The 19,275-nt window shown below is 40.7% G+C and overlaps 1 protein-coding gene across 1 annotated transcript in view; it reads left to right on the forward strand.

Moving 5' to 3' along the window:
• EHHADH (enoyl-CoA hydratase and 3-hydroxyacyl CoA dehydrogenase) overlaps positions 1–19,275 on the forward strand; it is a 67,945-nt gene that overhangs the window by 6,141 nt on the left and 42,529 nt on the right. The window contains exon 2 of the mRNA XM_039241650.1: positions 8,943–9,046. Within this exon, the coding sequence (XP_039097581.1) occupies positions 8,943–9,046 (104 nt within the window). The remainder of the gene's footprint in view (positions 1–8,942; positions 9,047–19,275) is intronic.

A 19,275-nucleotide genomic window follows, 5' to 3' on the forward strand; every position in this document is an offset into this window, starting at 1 on the left:
GACTGAAACAGGCTCCAGGCTCTGAGACGGCAGTCAGCACAGAGCCCGACGCGAGGCTCGAACCCACGAACCGCGAGATCATGACCTAAGCGAAAGTCGGATGCTTAACCGACTAAGCCACCCAGGCGCCCCGGCTCTTTCCATGTTTTAGCTATTGTGGAGAGTGCTGCTATGAACATTGGGGTACATGTGCTCCTATGCCTCAGCATTTCTGTATCCCTTGGGTAAATTCCTAGCAGTGCTATTGCTGGGTCAGAGGGGAGTTCTATTGTTAGTTTCCTGAGGAATCTCCACACTGTTTTCCAGAGGGGCTGTACCAGTTTACATTCCCACCAACAGTGTAGGAGGGTGCCTGTTTCTCCACATCTTCGCCAGCATCTAGAGTTCTCTGGAAGGCCAACCCTCTTTATAAGTGTAGGACATGCCTGATTACTAGGCGTGTCTCTCAGAACAATCAATGGCATTCATACTTGTTTTAAAAAAATGTAATTCACACAGTAAGAAATCCCATGTTTTACACAACAATCTGACACATACACACACAAATACATAACTGAAAACAAAGTTTTGTGAAACAAAACTCATCTTTACATGGTATGTGGTTTGTCATTTCTATTTTTCTCTTCTATTTCTTTGACTAAAAAAAATGCTGGTCACAAGCTACAAACTTGATTTGATAATGTTTGGTTTTCAAAAACGGCCACAAGAAAGACCTCCTAAAGTCACAGAAGATAAAGAGCTTTAGTTGGGACCCATGAAATGTTATGTTTACCCTAGACTCGATTTCTCCATACCTGGATAATATTAAGCAGAGAAAATAGTTTCTTAACCCCTCACACATTACCATTGCTATGAGGCTGTGGTCCCTTTACTCAGGCTTGAATCTAGGAAAGCTGTATCTGTTAAGAGCCATTTTCATTTTCCTTTGTTTCACTTTTGCAAAATTAGCAAGACCATAAGAAATAAAAGAAAAGAGCTTGGTTGAAATGAGAAAAGCCAGCCTTTTGCCCTGGGTGGCACTGATTTGGGCTAAATTTTTTTCCTTAAAGAGTTTATTGTCAAGTTGGTTTACATATAACACCCAGTGCTCATCCTAACAGGTACCCTCCTCAATGCCCATTACCCATCTTCCCCTCTCCCACATCCCCCCTAGGCTCACAGTTTGTTCTCAACATTCAAGAGGCTCTCATGGTTTGCGTCCCTCCCTCTCCCCAACTATTTTTCCCCTTCTTCTCCTGCTCTGTCCTCCGTTAAGTTCCTCCTAATCCACTTATATGTGCAAACATATGGTATTTGTCCTTCTCTGCCTGACTTATTTCTCTCAGCATAACACCCTCAAGTTCCATCCGTGTTGCTACACATGGCCAGATTTCATTCTTTCTCATTGCCGTGTAGTATTCCATTGTATACATGAACCACATCTTCTTGATCCATTCATCAGTTGATGGACACTTAGGTTCTTTCCATGTTTTGACTATTGTTGAGAGTGCTGCTATGAACTTTGGGGTCCATGTGACCCTATGCATCAGCACTCCTGTATCCCTTGGGTAAATTCCTAGCAGTGCTATTGCTGGGTCATAGGGGAGTTCTATTGTTAATTTTTTGAGGAACCTCCCACCAACATTCCCACCAACAGTGTAGGAGGGTGCCCATATCTCCACATCCTCGCCAGCATCTAGAGTCCTCTGATTTGTTCATTTTAGCCACTCTGACTGGCGTGAGGTGGTATCTCAGTGTGGTTTTGATTTGTATTTCCCTGATGAGGAGGGATGCTGAGCATCGTTTCATGTGTCTGTTGGCCATCTGGATGTCCTCTTTGGAGAAGTGTCTGTTCATATCTTCTGCCCATTTCTTCACTGGATTATTTGTTTTTCAGGTGTGGAGATTGATAAATTACTTACATATATTGGATACCAGCCCTTTATCTGATATGTCATTTGCAACTATCTTTTCCCGTTCCATCAGTTGCCTTATAGTTTTATTGATTGATTGTTTTCTTTGCTGTGCAGAAGATTTTATCTTGATGAGGTCCCAGTAGTTCATTTTTGCTCTTGGTTCCCTTGCCTTTGGGGATGTGTCAAGTTGGAAATTGCTGCGGTTGAGGTCATGGAGGTTGTTTCCTGCTTTTTCCTCCAGGATTTTGATGGTTTCCTGTCTCACATTCAGGTCCTTTATCCATTTTGAGTTTATTTTTGTGTATGGTGTGAGAAAATGATCTAGTTTCCTTCTTCTGCATGTTGCTGTCCAGTTCTCTCAGCACCATCTGTTAAAGAGGCTGTCTTTTTTTCCATTGGATACTCTTTCCTGCTTTGTCAAATATTAATTGGCTGTATACTTTTGGGTCCAATTCTGGGTTCTTTATTCTATTCCATTGGTCTGTGTGTCTGTTTTTGTGCCAATACCATACTGTCTTGATGATGACAGCTATGTAGTAGAGGCTAAAGTCTGGGATGGTGATGCCTCCCATTTTGGTTTTCTTCTTCAATATAGCTGTGGCTATTCGGGGTCTTTTGTGGTTCCATACAAATTTTAGGAGAGTTTGTTCTAGTTTTGAGAAGAATGCTGGTGCAATTTTGATTGGGATTGCATTGAAGGTGTAGATTGCTTTGGGCAGTAATGACATTTTAACTATATTTATTCTTCCAATCCATGAGCATGGAATGTTTTTCCATTTCTTTGTGTCTTCTTCCATTTCCTTCATAAGTTTTCTTTAGTTTTCATCATACAGATCTCTTATATCCTTGTTTAGGTTTATTCCTAGGTACTTTGTGGTTTTTTGTGCAGTTGTGAATGGGATCCGTTTCTTGATTTCTCTTTCTGTTGCTTCATTGTTGGTGTATAAAAATGCAACTGATTTCTGTACGTTGATTTTGTATCCTGCAACTTTGCTGAATTCATGGATCAGTTCTAGTAGGCTTCTGGTGGAGTCTGTCGGGTTTTCTATATAGAGTATCATGTCGTCTGTGAAAAGTAAGAGTTTGACTTCTTCTTTGCCAATTCTGATGCCATGTATTGCCTTTTGTCGTCTGATGGCTGATGCTAGGACTTCCAGCACTATGTTAAACAACATTGGTGAGAGTGGACATCCCTGTCGTGTTCCTGGTCTCAGGGGGAAAGCTCTCAGTTTTTCCCCGTTGAGGATGATGTTAGCTGAGGGCTTCTCGTAGATGGCTTTTATGATGTTTAAATAAGTTCCTTCTATCCCGACTTTCTCGAGGGTCTTTATTAAGAAGGGATGCTGTATTTTGTCAAATGCTTTTTCTGCATCTATCGACAGGATCATATGGTTGTTATCTTTTCTTTTGTTGATGTGATGTATCACATTGATTGATTGGCGAATATTGAACCAGCCCTGTAACCCAGGAATGAATCCCACTTGATCTTGGTGGATAATTCTTTTTATGTGCTGTTGAATTCGATTTGCAAGTATCTTGTTGAGGATTTTTGCATCTGTATTCATCAAGGATATTGGCCTGTAGTTCCCTTTTTTTGCTGGATCTCTGTCTGGCTTGGGAATCAGAGTGATGTGGACTTCATAAAATGAGTCTGGAAGTTTTCCTTTGCTTTCTATTTTTTGGAATAGCTTGAGAAGAATGGGTAATAATTCTGTTTTAAATGTCTGGTAGAATTCCCCAGGGAAGCCATCTGACCCAGGGCTCTTATTTGTTGGGAGATTTTTTGATAACTGATTGGATTTCCTCACAAGTTATGAGTCTGTTCAGATTTTCTATCTCTTCCCGTGTGAATTTTGGTAGTGAGTGTGTGTTTAGGAATTTGTCTGTTTCTTCTAGGTTGTCCAATTTCTTGGCATATAATTTTTCAGAGGATTCCCTGATACTTGCTTGTATTTCTGAGAGGTTAGTTGTAATAAGACCATGAAAGTCATTCATGATTTTGTCTATTTGAGTGCTCTCTGTTTTCTTTTTGAGAAGCCTGGCTAGAGGTTTGTCAATTTTGTTTATTTTTTCAAAGAACAAACTCTTGGTTTCATTTTCTGTTCAACTGTTTCTTTGGTTTCTCTATTGTTTTTTCCTGCTCTGAGTTTTATTATTTCTCTTCTCCTACTGGGTTTGGGGTGTTCTTGTTGCTCTGCCTCTAGTTCCTTTAGGTGCACTGTTAGATTTTGCACTTGCGCTTTTTCTAATTTCTTGAAATAGGCCTGGAGCGCAATGTACTTTCCTCTTAGGACTGCCTTTGCCGCATCCCATAGAGTTTGGATTGTTGTATTTTCATTTTCATTTGTTTCCATATATCCTTAAATTTCTTATCTGACTGTTTGATTGGCCCATTCGTTCTTTAGTAGGGTGTTCTTTAACCTCCATGTTTTTGGAGGTTTTCCAGACTTCTTCCTGTGATTGATTTCAAGTTTCATAGCATTGTGATCTGAAAGTGTGCATGCTATGATCTCAATTCTTTTATATTTATTGAGGGCTGTTTTATGTCCCAGTGTGTGATTGTGTTACCTGTAGGTTTCATGCTTGTGGTGATGTCTCTTTGCACTGTTCCACTCAGAGTCCCCATTAGGATATCTTCCAGGGCTGGTTTAGTGGTCATGAACTCTTTCGGTTTTTGTTTCTCTGGGTTTTTTATTTCTCCTATTCTGAATGACAGCCTTGCTGGATAAAGGATTCTTGGCTGCATATTTTTCCTATTCAGCAAATTGAATATTTCCTGCCACTCCCTTCTGGCCGGCCAGCTTTCAGTGGAGACGTCTACTACTATCCTTATTAGTCTACCCTTGTAGGTTAAGACCCATTTTTCCCTAGCTGCTTTCAGAATTCTCTCTTTATCGTTGTATTTTGCCAGTTTCATGATGATATGCCATGGAGATCTATTCCTGTTAACCCTGAAGGGTGTTCTCTGTGCATCCTGGATTTGGTTGTCCATTTCCTTCCCAAGATTAGGGAAATTCTCAACTATAATTTGTTCTAGTAAATCTTCTGCTCCTTTCTCTCTCCTTCTTTCAGAACTCCTATGATGTGGATATTATTACATGTCTTTGTCTAACATAATTCTCTAATTCTTCCCTCATGGTCTAATATTTTCTCATCTCTCTTTTTCTGTTTCATCATTTTCCATAATTTTATCTTCTATTTCACTTAATCTCCCCTCTGCCTCCTCCATCCTTGCTGTCATTCCATCTAGTTTATTTTGTACCTCATTTATAGCTTTTCTTAATTCATTGTGACTCTTTCTTAGTTCCTTGATCTCTGCAGCAATAGATTCTCTTCTGTCTTCTATGCTTTTTTTCAAGCCCAGCGATTAATCTTATGACTATTATTCTAAATTCATGCCCAGTTACATTGTTTATATGTGTTTTGAGCAATTCTCTATCTTTTGTTTCTTCACGAAATTTCTTTTGAGAATTCTTCTGTTTGTCATATTGGCTGGTTTTCTGTCCCTTACGTGGTTTTGGTTTTTTTCCCCTCAAAACTCTTTTATTTCACCTTATAATTTCCATCTCTTTGAATTTTTGATTTGTATTTTGTCTTAATTCTCCATTGGTATTTATTTCATGTCAGTGACCATTCCCCCTCAGACTCTTCTCCTGAGGTGTTTAGTCTGGACATGAGAACGTCCTTCCACCTAGAATGCAGATGTGTCAGTGAGTGTGAGTGTATCGCCCTGTATTTGTAGCTCCTTGGGTGTTGTTCTCGTCATTGATTTCTGTTCAGGGGGCCCTCTCTCTCCTCCAGTAGGTCTGTGCCTGCAGTTTTCTGTGATGTTCCAGTTCTTTCTCTTGCGTGCTTCTAGGTCCCCATCTGTATGTTGGTGCTTTCCTTTTCTGGTTCATCAGGGCACATGGTCAGCCGCTGGGGATCTTCAGCAGAATCAGTCGCTCAGGTTGTGGATGGCCTATCGGTCTTGGTCCTCCTGGGTCAGTGGCCCTTTAACTGGCCAGTCACAGTGCCCAGAAGGACTTTTGCTTTCCAGTCTCCTCAGCTGACATTTTCCTGCTGAGTTTTCTGGTTCAGGTTGTACAGATTGTTGTGTTAATCCTCAAGTCAGTTTTCTAGGTATGCAGGATAGTTTAGTGCTGACCTGGCTGTATTTCAGGGAGAAGAGAACAACAAAAAACTTCCATGCTGTTCTGCCATCTTGTCCCCTCCATGTGTCCCTTATGTGTTTTAATAGCTTGCTTGAGTCTTGCACCTGTGAGCACTACTATATTAAAAAGGAGTCATATGCTGTCCAGGGCCTGGCCCTTCAGGAGGTGTTTTAGGCGTTTGTTTCATGCTCTCTGTTCTTGAGACTCTAGTTGCTTTATCTCTGTACTCGTAGTCATGGTTTGGAACTTCTACCACATGTGCTTTGATTTGTTTGCTGAAGTATCTCTGGAGAAAAATTTTTAAAAGGAGGGTTTTGGTGAAAGAGGCCTTATCCCATATAAAGAGAGAAATGATATGGGCAGGGAAAGGAAAAGAAAATAAAACTGACCAAGCAGAGAATCAGAGAAACTATGTGGCTAGTCCAGAGAGACAGAGAGGAAAATAAAGAAGGAGATACAGAAGAGATATAAAAAGAATAGATTAAAAATGTCTGCTTAAACAAACCAACAGCCAGAGTAACCCAACTAGAGAAGGGAAGAAATAAGAGGAAGAAAAGAAAGGAAAAAAAATATGTATATATACACATAAAATAAGAATGGGCCATGCATAAAATCGGAGAATACAAACCCACTGGACTGATCCTGACGATGCCTTGGAACTGGTGTCTGCTCTGGTCTGGAGGAGGTGCTGTCTGGTTGCTTAGTGTCAATCTTGTTCTGTTAGATGCCAAGTTGCCAGGCATGGAGGGACATGGTTTGGTGCAGGCAGTATCGCCTCCACTGTGGCCCCTTGTCCATTCCCTGAAACCCTGCCTTGTTGGTGATGGAGAGAAAAATGGTGATACCCCCAGTCTCTCCTCGCTGGACTGGGTTTTCCAAACCACTCTGTTCAGGCCCTCCCCACAGTGCCGTGTGGGTGCCAGTTCCACCATTTCCTGCACCTCCCTGGTGCTTGGTTAGGATTCAAACCCTGATGTTTTATAGTAACCATACACCCTGGTTCTGGGGTAGCCACCACCCAGCTAGCTTACAAATGGCCTCTGGCTGGCAACAAAGGGGTGCAGGCCTGTGGATGCCTGCAGGGTCTTTTGTCCTTAGAATGGCTATTTGCCTTCTTCCCACAGCACTCAAGGCAGAGGATTACTCTGTCCTCCAGTGCCTGGGAGTTAGCTGCCTAGCCTGGACTGGCTCTCCTCCTCTCCAGGTGAGGAAGAGGGCAGAGAAAGCCTCGCAGTTAGAAATTGGTCCCCATTTTTCCCTTTCTCCCGTCTGTTGTCCAAATACAATCCTACACTTTCATAGCCTCTCTTTTTCCTCCTTTTCTCCACAGAAGGGGATCCCTCCTCTCCGTGCCTACACTGCCCGTTTTATCTCTCCCAGTTTGCAATCACACACCTATGGCCCACCATGTTGTCTCCATGGCCCCCTGGAGATGTTTCTGTTACTATATAGTCCGGATTCCTGGAATTCCAAGTCTTCTGACCTCAATAGTGCTGTGTTTGAGGGAGGAGGGAACTTCGTTTCCCCCTACTTCTCCACCATGTTGACTCCTCTCTCCCCACCTGCTTTTTAAAATTCTCCTGCTTCTTAAATGAGTGTATCCAGAGGATTTATACTCATCTCTTTTTACCTTTGGCTGACTCATTCAATCTTGACTATAACTCTCCTTTATAGATGACTCCCTCATCAACTGAAACTTAGCAAAACCTACTACATGCCCTTTCTTTCCCAGATCTTGCCTTTGCCTCCTATGTTAGTTAGTATTAGCTTTGGCTGTCAGTGACAGAAAACTCAAAAGAGTGGAGGATTAAACAAGAAAAAGGTCAGTTTCTTTCATAGAAATGTCTTAGAGTGGTAAGAAGGTTCCACAATCATCAGGGTCCCCAATTCTGTTTATCTTTTGCTCTGCCATACTCATTACATGTCTTCCACCTCTTGGTCCATGATGGATGCTTATGATCTAGCCATCACATTCCTATTCCTACCAGAAATGGAAAAGAGAAAAGCAAACCCAATCCTTTAAGAACTCTTCCCAAAGTTGTATATACCAAATCTGTTTCCTTCCAATTGGCCAGGATTTAATGCCTTAGGCTGACTTTACTGCATAGCAGGCTGGAAAATGCAGTCTTTATCATGTATCCAGCTAAAAACTAGGTGCTTAATATTTTGAAGAAAGTGGGGAAGGTTGGATATTTGGGGTAACTTGAAGCCCCTGACACATTTCTTGGGTTGTTTCTTTTAGACTATTTCAATTTTTCTTATATTTTGCCAATATGACAAATTGAAAGTAATTTCTTCTGTGAATGTCCATATCACTTTCTTTGTACTTTCATTACAGTACTCATCTTAGTGTGATATTTTGTAGTTTCCTAGGATGTTATAAACTCCTTTCACGATACATAGAAAACATTCAATAATATTTTAAAATTGATTAGTGCTGCTTCTAAGTGGCCAAAATTACAGCAAAGGGTAGGAAAATACTGTGTTTAGAAAATTTTATTCATCTGGAGTACCTGGGTGGCTCAGTCAGTTAAGCATCAGACTTCAGCACAGGTCATGATCTCATGGTTTGTGAGTTTGAACCCTACATTGAGTTCTGCACTGACAGTATGGAGTCTGCTTGGGATTCTCTCTCTGCCCCTCCCTGACTTGCATGCCCTGTCTCAAATAAATAAATAAATTTAAAAAAAAAAGCTTATTCATTTATTTAGCCCAGTGCTTAATTCAGTTGACATGTTTATTATTAATTGATCAATTAGTGAAAACTTAATAATTAGTAACTAGGGTTTTTATTCATTGTGTGTATGTTTCAGTTTTCATTGTTAGGAAAGGAAAAAACTCTGAGATGGTAGAAATTTAATTCTAATGCCTCATGTAATTTTTTTTCTTTTAGTGTATCTGTACTCCATGGACTAAAACAGGGACTGCAGAAAGCTATAACAGACCATACAGTAAAAGCCATTGTGATTTGTGGAGCAGATGGCAAATTCTCTGCAGGTAACCGTCTCTAACCCTTTCTCACTATCTCTGGAATCTAACCACAGCCTGAGACCAATGCTGCATTAACTGTCCCTGTGGATAATACCTTAGGGTGGGTAATGGATATGGAAGACTTGAGTGGGAATGGGAAACATTGCAGAGAGACAAGAGTCACAGAGAGACTTTTACCCTACTCTCTTTTGTATTGGATGGGCCTTTGGAGGACATTTAGTGCCAGGCTTGATGGGTGTTATACCTGCTATTATACACCTTTTGGTACATACCTGCTCTGCATACATCTCCACTCTATGTGAGCTTGGGCAAATCCTTGTAATCTCTTGAATTCCTCAATATCTCTGTTTAGAAAGTGGATAGTAGTATCTATCTTAAGAGGTTTTTGTGAGGTTACACGAGATATATCTGAAAGTCCTTAGTACAGTGCCTGCATCAGAAGATGTTCAATAAGTGTTATTCTTTATTTCACACAGAGACTTGAAATGGAGTGCATTTTTCTTCTTTAAAAAAATTTTTAAATGTATATTTACTTTTGAGGGAGAGAGAGAGAGCATGAGCAGGGGAGGGGCAGAGAGAGAGAGAGGGAGACACAGAATCTGAAGCAGGCTCCAGGCTCTGAGCCGTCAGCCCAGAGCCTGATATGGGGCTGGAACCGACAAACCATGAAATCATGATCTGAACCAAAGTTGGACGCTTAACTGGCTGAGCCACCCAGGCTCCCCTGAGTTCGTTTTTCTTCTAATCGTCACCCATCTCAGTGACCATGGCTATCTTTATTGGGTTGTTCTATGAAGATGCAAAAATACTGAAAACATATGACAGATGAATCTGAAATGGTGATTCAGTGGTATTTGTGACAGCTTGTCTTCTCTTCCCAAATGAATATATTATGCCTTTGACAAAAGTCATATGGATATGAAGGCCTTTGTAATCGTACTGTAGCCAAGGAAATTTAAGGTATGTTCATTGCAGCCTGAGAATAAATAGATATTGGAATCATGACAATAAAGAAATGTAAGAATGTTAATCATTAAGGTGGGCAAGATGGCGGAGAAGTAGGGAGCTCCGTGCATTTCACCTGCACCCATCTCTCAAACAGAGAAGACCTGATGTCATAGGACACTAAGCCACAGGATTTTGGGAAGAGAAAGAGAGTACACTGGGAAGGAGACCTCATAAGTGCGTGAGTGAGAACTGGGGAAGATAAAAGTGGATGCTGGGACCAGAGATACGGAGGGAGGGGAGGGAGCCCGGCTTGCGTGCAGCTGCGGTGAGCCGTGGTGAGCTGCAGCAAGTAGAGGGGAAAGGATAGAGAAGTTGAAGCTGCTCATAGACCCGTCCGTGGAGAAGAGAAGAACCTTGGCTTGGAAAGAGAGTGTTTTTTAACTCTGCCTGGGATGCTCACTTTGAACTAGGTGCCCCCGGTCCCAGAAGGTGCCAGAAAAAACTGCACTGTAGCGCACCCGGCCCCATATCTGGTGATGGCGGTCAGGTGGTGCGGAAGCGGCCCCATCCTGGGCGATGGTGACCCCCTGTCCTGACGGCGGCGCGGACTCTGAGGACCTGAAGTTGCTACGTTCCCCACATGCACTCGGGTTGTATTGCAGCTAGACTCCAGCGGATCTGAGGCAGCGACACTTCCCCCACTCCCCACTCAACCCCAGGCAGCAGGGAAGCAGCAACCTGCGGGACTGCTTAGGGCAGCATAAACAAAGCCCACGGACTGGGACTTGGGAACGTGGCAGGGCATAGAACTCAGCCCACCCTGGCTACATCCTCAGCACAGGAAGATTGGATCCGAAGAAGTGATTTGCAACGCTTGGTTGAGAAGGGACTGGGGCAACACCATTCTTCTACCCACAACCACCAAGGCAGGGCCTCAGGGAGCGGCCAGCAGACACAGTGGAGGCCAGACCTGCCTACACCAAACCACGCCTATCCCCGCTAGAGAGCTGTTTTGTTGGTGGTGGTGTTGTTGTTTTTACCTGAGCCTGGGTTTGCGTGTTTATTGGTTTTGTCTGTGTGTTTGTGTACCTTTGTTCCCTCTGTGGTTGTCTGTTTTCTTTTTCCAGGGCTAACTCAAGAAACAAGCCAAACTACACATGGTGGAGAGTCCCAAATACCTCTACGAGTAGGGAAACAAAATAACCAAACACTCAACAAGAGAAACCAAGAGACACCATTCAAAGAACACTTCCTGAACAGACAGGCCCTGAACAGTCAAAGAACCCTCTTTAATACAGCAGAACTGGCAGGGACAGAGTGTACAACAAGCTTTTAAAATTAACAAGAGATAGAAAGCTAACCAAAATGACGAAACGAAAGAGCTCTCCTCCAAAGAAATTCCAAGAAGAATCGACCACTAAAGGACAGCTCAAAACAGATATCAGCAACATAACTGAACAAGAATTTAGAAAAATAATCATAAAATTAATCGCTGGGCTTGAAAAAAGCATGAAAGACATCAGAGAAACTATGGCTACAAACACCATGGAGCGTAAAAATAGTTATGATGAATTAAAAATGCTATAAATGAGATACATAATAAACTGGAGGCATCCAATGCACGGATTGAAGAGACAGAAATGAGAATAAGTGATTTAGAAGACACAATTATAGAAAAAGAAGAAACTAAGAAAAAGAGAGATAAACTAATCCAGGAACATGAAAGAAGAGTTCAAGAGCTCAGCGATACAATCAAACAGAACAATATCTGTATCATAGGAATTCCAGAAGAGGAAGAGACAGGGAAAGGTGCTGAAGGAATCCTGGAACAAATTATAGCAGAGAACTTTCCCAACCTGGGGAGGGAAGTAGATGTTGAAATTCAAGAGGCATAGAGAACTCCCCCCAGAAGTAACTTGAATCGATCTTCTGCACGATATATCATAGTGAAACTGGCAAAATAAAAGGACAAAGAGAGAATTCTGAAAGCAGCTAGGGAGAAAAGGACCCTAACATACAAAGGGAAACCTATCAGAGTGGTGACAGACCTATCTACTGAAACATGGCAGGCCAGAAAGGAATGGCAGGAGATCTTCCGTGTGATGAATAGAAAAAATATGCAGCCAAGCATCCTCTATCCAGCAAGCCTGTCATTCAGAATAGAAGGAGAGATAAAAGTCTTTCCAAATAAATAAAAACTGAAAGAATTTGTCACCACTAAACCAGCCCTACAAGAAATCCTGAGGGGGACTCCCTGAGGGAAATGTTGCAAGGAACACAAGATATTAGGGACACCACCACAAGCATGAATCCCACAAACGACACAATGACTCTAAACCCATATATTTCAATAATACCAGTGAATGTAAATGGGCTGAATGCTCCAATCAAAAGACATAGGATAGCAGAATGGACAAAAAAAAACACACACACACACACACAAAACAACAACAACAACAAAAAACTCCATCTATTTGCTGTCTACAAGAAACGCATTTTAGACTGGAAGATACCTTCAGATTAAAAGTAAGGGGATGGAGAAATATCTCTCATGCTACTAGAAGTCAAAAAGAAGCTGGAGTAGCTATACTTCTATCAGACAAACTGGACTTTAAATTAAAGACAATAACAAGGGATGAAAAAGGGCATTATATAATAATTACAGGGTCTATCCATCAGGAAGAACTAACAATTATAAATGTCTATGCACCAATAGGGGAGCACTCAAATACATAAAACAAATAATCACAAACAAAAACAATCTTATGTGTAAGAAAGTGCTAATAGCAGGGGACTTTAATACTCCACTTAGAGCAATGGATAGATCATGAGACAGAACATCACTAAAGAAACAATGGACTTGAATGACACATTGGACCAGATGTCTGACAGATATATTTAGAAGTCTACATCCTGGGGCGCCTGGGTGGCTTAGTCGGTTAAGCGTCCGACTTTCACTTAGGTCATGATCTCGCGGTTCGTGGGTTCGAGCCCCGCGTTCGTCTCTGTGCTGACTGCCAGCTCAGAGCCTGGAGCCTATTTCAGAGTCTGTATCTTCCTCTCTCTCTGACCCTCCCCTGCTCACGCTGTCTCTCTCTCTCCTAGAAATAGAAAAATATATATATATTAGAAGTCTACATCCTGAGACCCCATAGAATTCACTTTCTTCTCAAGCACGCATGGCTCATTCTCCAAGATAGATCACATACTGGGACATAAAGCAGCCCTCGATAAGTATGAAAGAATTGAGATCATAGCATGCACACTTTCAGATCACAATGCTATGAAACTTGAAATCAATCACAGGAAGAAGTCTGGAAAACCTCCAAAAACATGGAGGTTAAAGAACACCCTACTAAAGAACGAATGGGCCAATCAAACAGTCAGATAAGAAATTTAAGGATATATGGAAACAAATGAAAATGAAAATACAACAATCCAAACTCTATGGGATGCGGCAAAGGCAGTCCTAAGAGGAAAGTACATTGCGCTCCAGGCCTATTTCAAGAAATTAGAAAAAGCGCAAGTGCAAAATCTAACAGTGCACCTAAAGGAACTAGAGGCAGAGCAACAAGAACACCCCAAACCCAGTAGGAGAAGAGAAATAATAAAACTCAGAGCAGGAAAAAACAATAGAGAAACCAAAGAAACAGTTGAACAGAAAATGAAACCAAGAGTTTGTTCTTTGAAAAAATAAACAAAATTGACAAACCTCTAGCCAGGCTTCTCAAAAAGAAACCAGAGAGCACTCAAATAGACAAAATCATGAATGACTTTCATGGTCTTATTACAACTAACCTCTCAGAAATACAAGCAAGTATCAGGGAATCCTCTGAAAAATTATATGCCAAGAAATTGGACAACCTAGAAGAAACAGACAAATTCCTAAACACACACTCACTACCAAAATTCACACGGGAAGAGATAGAAAATCTGAACAGACTCATAACTTGTGAGGAAATCCAATCAGTTATCAAAAAATCTCCCAACAAATAAGAGCCCTGGGTCAGATGGCTTCCCTGGGGAATTCTACCAGACATTTAAAACAGAATTATTACCCATTCTTCTCAAGCTATTCCAAAAAATAGAAATCAAAGGAAAACTTCCAGACTCATTTTATGAAGTCCACATCACTCTGATTCCCAAGCCAGACAGAGATCCAGCAAAAAAAGGGAACTACAGGCCAATATCCTTGATGAATACAGATGCAAAAATCCTCAACAAGATACTTGCAAATCGAATTCAACAGCACATAAAAAGAATTATCCACCAAGATCAAGTGGGATTCATTCCTGGGTTACAGGGCTGGTTCAATATTCGCCAATCAATCAATGTGATACATCACATCAACAAAAGAAAAGATAACAACCATATGATCCTGTCGATAGATGCAGAAAAAGCATTTGACAAAATACAGCATCCCTTCTTAATAAAGACCCTCGAGAAAGTCGGGATAGAAGGAACTTATTTAAACATCATAAAAGCCATCTACGAGAAGCCCTCAGCTAACATCATCCTCAACGGGGAAAAACTGAGAGCTTTCCCCCTGAGACCAGGAACACGACAGGGATGTCCACTCTCACCAATGTTGTTTAACATAGTGCTGGAAGTCCTAGCATCAGCCATCAGACAACAAAAGGAAATCAAAGGCATCAGAATTGGCAAAGAGGAAGTCAAACTTTCACTCTTCGCAGATGACATGATACTCTACATAGAAAACCCGACAGACTCCACCAGAAGCCTACTAGAACTGATCCAAGAATTCAGCCAAGTTGCAGGGTACAAAATCAACGTACAGAAATCGGTTGCATTTTTATACACCAATAATGAAGCAACAGAAAGAGAAATCAAGAAACTGATCCCATTCACAATTGCACAAAAAACCATAAAATACCTCGGAATAAACCTAACCAAGGATACAAGAGATCTGTATGATGAAAACTATAGAAAACTTATGAAGGAAATTGAAGAAGACACAAAGAAATGGAAAAACATTCCATGCTCATGGATAGGAAGAATAAATATAGTTAAGATGTCATTACTACCTAAAGCACTCTACACATTCAATGCAATTCCAATCAAAATTGCACCAGCATACTTCTCAAAACTAGAACAAACTATCCAAAAATTTGTATGGAACCACAAAAGACCCCGAATAGCCAAAGTAATACTGAAAAATAAAACCAAAACGGGAGGTATCACCATCCCAGACTTCAGCCTCTACTACAAAGCTGTCATCCTCAAGACAGTATGGTATTGGCACAAAAACAGACACATAGACCAATGGAACAGAATTGAGAACTCAGAAGTGGACCCAAAAGTATACAGCCAACTGATCTTTGACAAAGCAGGAAAGAATATCCAATGGAAAAAAGACAGCCTTTTTAACAGATGGTGTTGGGAGAACTGGACAGCAACATGCAGAAGAATGAAACTAGATCATTTTCTCACACCATGCACAAAAATCAACTCAAAATGGATAAAGGACCTGAACGTGAGACAGGAAACTATCAACACCCTAGAGGAGAAAGCAGGAAACAACCTCCTTGACCTCCACCGCAGCAACTTCTTACTTGACACATCCCCAAAAGCAAGGGAATCAAGAGCAAAAATAAACTGTTGGGACCTCATCAAGATTAAAAGCTTCTGCACAGCCAAGGAAACAACCCAGAAAATTAATAGGCAACCAACGGAATGGGAAAAGATAGTTGCAAATGACATATCAGATAAAGGGTTAATATCCAGAATCTATAAGGAACTCACCAAACTCCACGCCCGAAAAACAAACAACCCAGTGAAGAAATGGGCAGAAGACATGAACAGACACTTCTCCAAAGAGGACATCCAGATGGCCAACAGACACATGAAACGATGCTCAGCATCCCTCCTCATCAGGGAAATACAAATCAAAACCACACTGAGATACCACCTCACGCCAGTCAGAGTGGCTAAAATGAACAAATCAGAGGACTCTAGATGCTGGCGAACATATGGAGAAATGGGCACCCTCCTACACTGTTGGTGGGAATGTAAACTGGTGCAGCCCCTCTGGAAAACAGTATGGAGATTCCTCAAAAAATTAAGAATAGAACTCCCCTATGACCCAGCAATAGCACTGCTAGGAATTTACCCAAGGGATACAGGAATGCAGATGCATAGGGGCACATGGACCCCAATGTTGATAGCGGAACTCTCAACAACAGCCAAAACATGGAAAGAGCCTAAGTGTCCATCAACGGACAAATGGATCAAGAAGATGTGGTTTATCTATACCATGGAATACTACATGGCAATGAGAAAGAATGAAATCTGGCCATGTGTAGCAACTTGGCTGGAACTAGAAGGTATTATGCTGAGTGAAATAAGTCAAGCAGAGAAGGACAGATACTATATGTTTGCACGTATAGGAGGATTAGGAGGAACTTAATGGAGGACCATGGGGGAGAAGAAGGGGAAAAATATTGGGGGAGAGCGAGAGAGGCAAACCATGAGAGACTTTTGAATGCTGAGAACAAACTAACGGCAGATGGGGTGGGGGAGGGGAAGTGGGGTGATGGGCATGGAGGAGGGCACATGTGGGGTTGAGCACTGGGCTTTATATGGAAATGAACTTGATAATAACCTTTAAAAAAAAAGAATGTTAATCATTATAAAATTGCCATTTATCTTGTGACAGTACTGGATATATAGGTTATTTATTTATAAATAATAAAAAGGAGTATTTTTACACATATTTTAATCCTCAGTAAATTCTACAGTCTCCATTTACAGATGAAAATGATGAGTCTTAGAGAGATTAAAATAATGTGCCAAATGTTAATCAGTCATTAAATGGCTTATTTGTTGTTTTGAAACTTCAGGTCATATGCCCAAGATGGTGGCTTTGTGCCATGGAGAGAAGGATCCCAATTATGGAAAACTTGATATTTCTATGTAAGAAAGAAGTTGGAAAAGGGAGAATGGAGTTAGAACTCAGGGATAGAAAAATAAATAATTCTCCTAGAAAAGCATTAGAGGTTGTTTGACTTAATGGATTTATATAGAACAATTGGAAAATATACATTTTTCTCAAATTTGCAACATTTGGTGATTTGACCAGATACTGGACCACAAAACTTGTCTCAATAAATTTCACTTAGAATATGTTCTTTGACAGCAATGCAATTAAACTAGAAATCAATAACAAAAATATAACTAAAATATTCATATGTCTAGATATTAAATTCATTGCTTAAGAATCCCTGAGTCAAAGCAAAATCATAATAGAATTTAGAAAATATTTAGAGCTGAATTATAGTGAAAATGCAATATATATAACTTGAAGGGTACAGTTAATGAAAAACTTAGCAGGAGATTTATAACCTTACAGGTATTTATCAGAAAAGAAAATGACTGAAACGTAGGAAGTTACGCATTTATATCAAGGAACTAACAGAACAAATGGTAAAATAGGCCCAATGAAATAGAAGAAAGGGAATAATGAAGAGGAGAAATTAATTCGATGGAAACAAATGTGATTCAAGACCATGTCAAAAGTTCTTTGAGAGACTAATGAAATCAACAAGGCTTTGGAGAAATTGATCAAGAGAAAAAGGGAAGGCACAATGTATATTGGGAATGGCAGATGGGATATCACTGCAGATGCAGCAGCCATTAAAAAGGATAATGAAAATATTATGACTTCCCAATATGACTCAAGTGGAAATAGAAAGCCATTAAAGAAATTGAATCAGTAATAAAAAATCTCACAAAGTAAATTCCAGTCCCCAATGACTTCATTGGCAAGCTCTAACTGGAAAGTCAAGGAAAATATTATTTGAATTTTACATAAATGTTTTAGGGAACAAAAGAAGAGGGAAAACTTCCCATATTAGTTTCCTTGGGTTTCATAACAGATGACTTAAACTAGATGACTTAAAACAACAGAAACTTGGGGCGCCTGGGTGGTTCAGTCGGTTAAGCATCCTACTTCAGCTCAGGTCATGATCTCACGGTTCATGGGTTCGGGCCCCTGGATGGGCTCTGTGCTGACAGCTTGGAGCCTGGAGCCTGTTTCGGATTCTGTGTCTCCCTCTTTCTGCGTCTCCCCACTTCAAGCTCTGTCTCTCTCTGTCTCAAAAATAAATAAACATTAAAAGAAAAAAAAAACAGAGATTTGTTCTCTCATACTTGTGGAGGGTAGAAGTTCAAAGTCAAGATATCTGCAAGGTCATTCTTATTCCAGAGGCTCTGTGCTGACAGCTTGGAGCCTGGAGCCTGTTTCGGATTCTGTGTCTCCCTCTTTCTGCGTCTCCCCACTTCAAGCTCTGTCTCTCTCTGTCTCAAAAATAAATAAACATTAAAAAAAAAAAAACCCAGAGATTTGTTCTCTCATACTTGTGGAGGGTAGAAGTTCAAAGTCAAGATATCTGCAAGGTCATTCTTATTCCAGAGGCTCTAGGGAGGAATCTTCCCTTGCTTCCTCTAGCTTCTGTGGTTGCAGGCAATCCTTGGCATTCCTTGGCTTGTTGCTTTATCACTTCTGTCTCTTCCTGTGGCCTTTTCTCCTGTGTCCAGATTTCCCTGATCTTACATAGATCCACCTTAGTTCAGTATGACCTTATCTTTACTCAGTTATACCTGCAAAGACCCTATTAACAAATAAGGTAAGTTTCATAGGTTCTGGGTGGACACCATTCAATCTAGCACTTTTTCCAACTCATTTCGTGAGGCTAACATAATCTTGATATCAACGTCTATCGAGGCCAGTATGAAAAAGCAAAATTTACGAATGAAATTTGCAATCAAAGAAAAACAAAATGAAAGGCCAGTTTCATTCATAGACATATGTATAAAACTCTTAAATAATATAAAATCAAATCTAACAATATATAAAAAGTAGAAGGCATCACTTTTTTCCCCCCAGAAATTACAGATTGGTTGAACATTAAAATATTAGTTTAATTCATTCTATTAAAAGATTAAAAGAGAAAAGTTATATGATTTTTTAAAGAAATGCAGTAAAAACAGTTGATAACATTTGACATGCATTAAAAATAAAAATTCCTAGGCGCGCCTGGGTGGCTCAGTTGGCTGGATGTCCGACTTTGGCTCAGGTCATGATCTCATGGTTTATAAGTTTGAGCCCCGCATCTGGCTCTGTGCTGGCAGCTTGGAGCCCAGAGCCTGCTTTGGATTCTGTGTCTTCCTCTCTCTCTGCTCCTCCCCCACTCGTGCTCTCTCTCTCTCTCTCTCTTAAAAATAAATAAACTTTAAAAAAAAAATTTAAATAAAAAAAGAATTCCTAA

The sequence above is a fragment of the Hyaena hyaena genome, unplaced genomic scaffold (genome assembly GCF_003009895.1).
Source record: "Hyaena hyaena isolate Hyena2069 unplaced genomic scaffold, ASM300989v1 scaffold_199, whole genome shotgun sequence".
NCBI classification, from domain to species: Eukaryota; Metazoa; Chordata; class Mammalia; order Carnivora; family Hyaenidae; genus Hyaena; species Hyaena hyaena.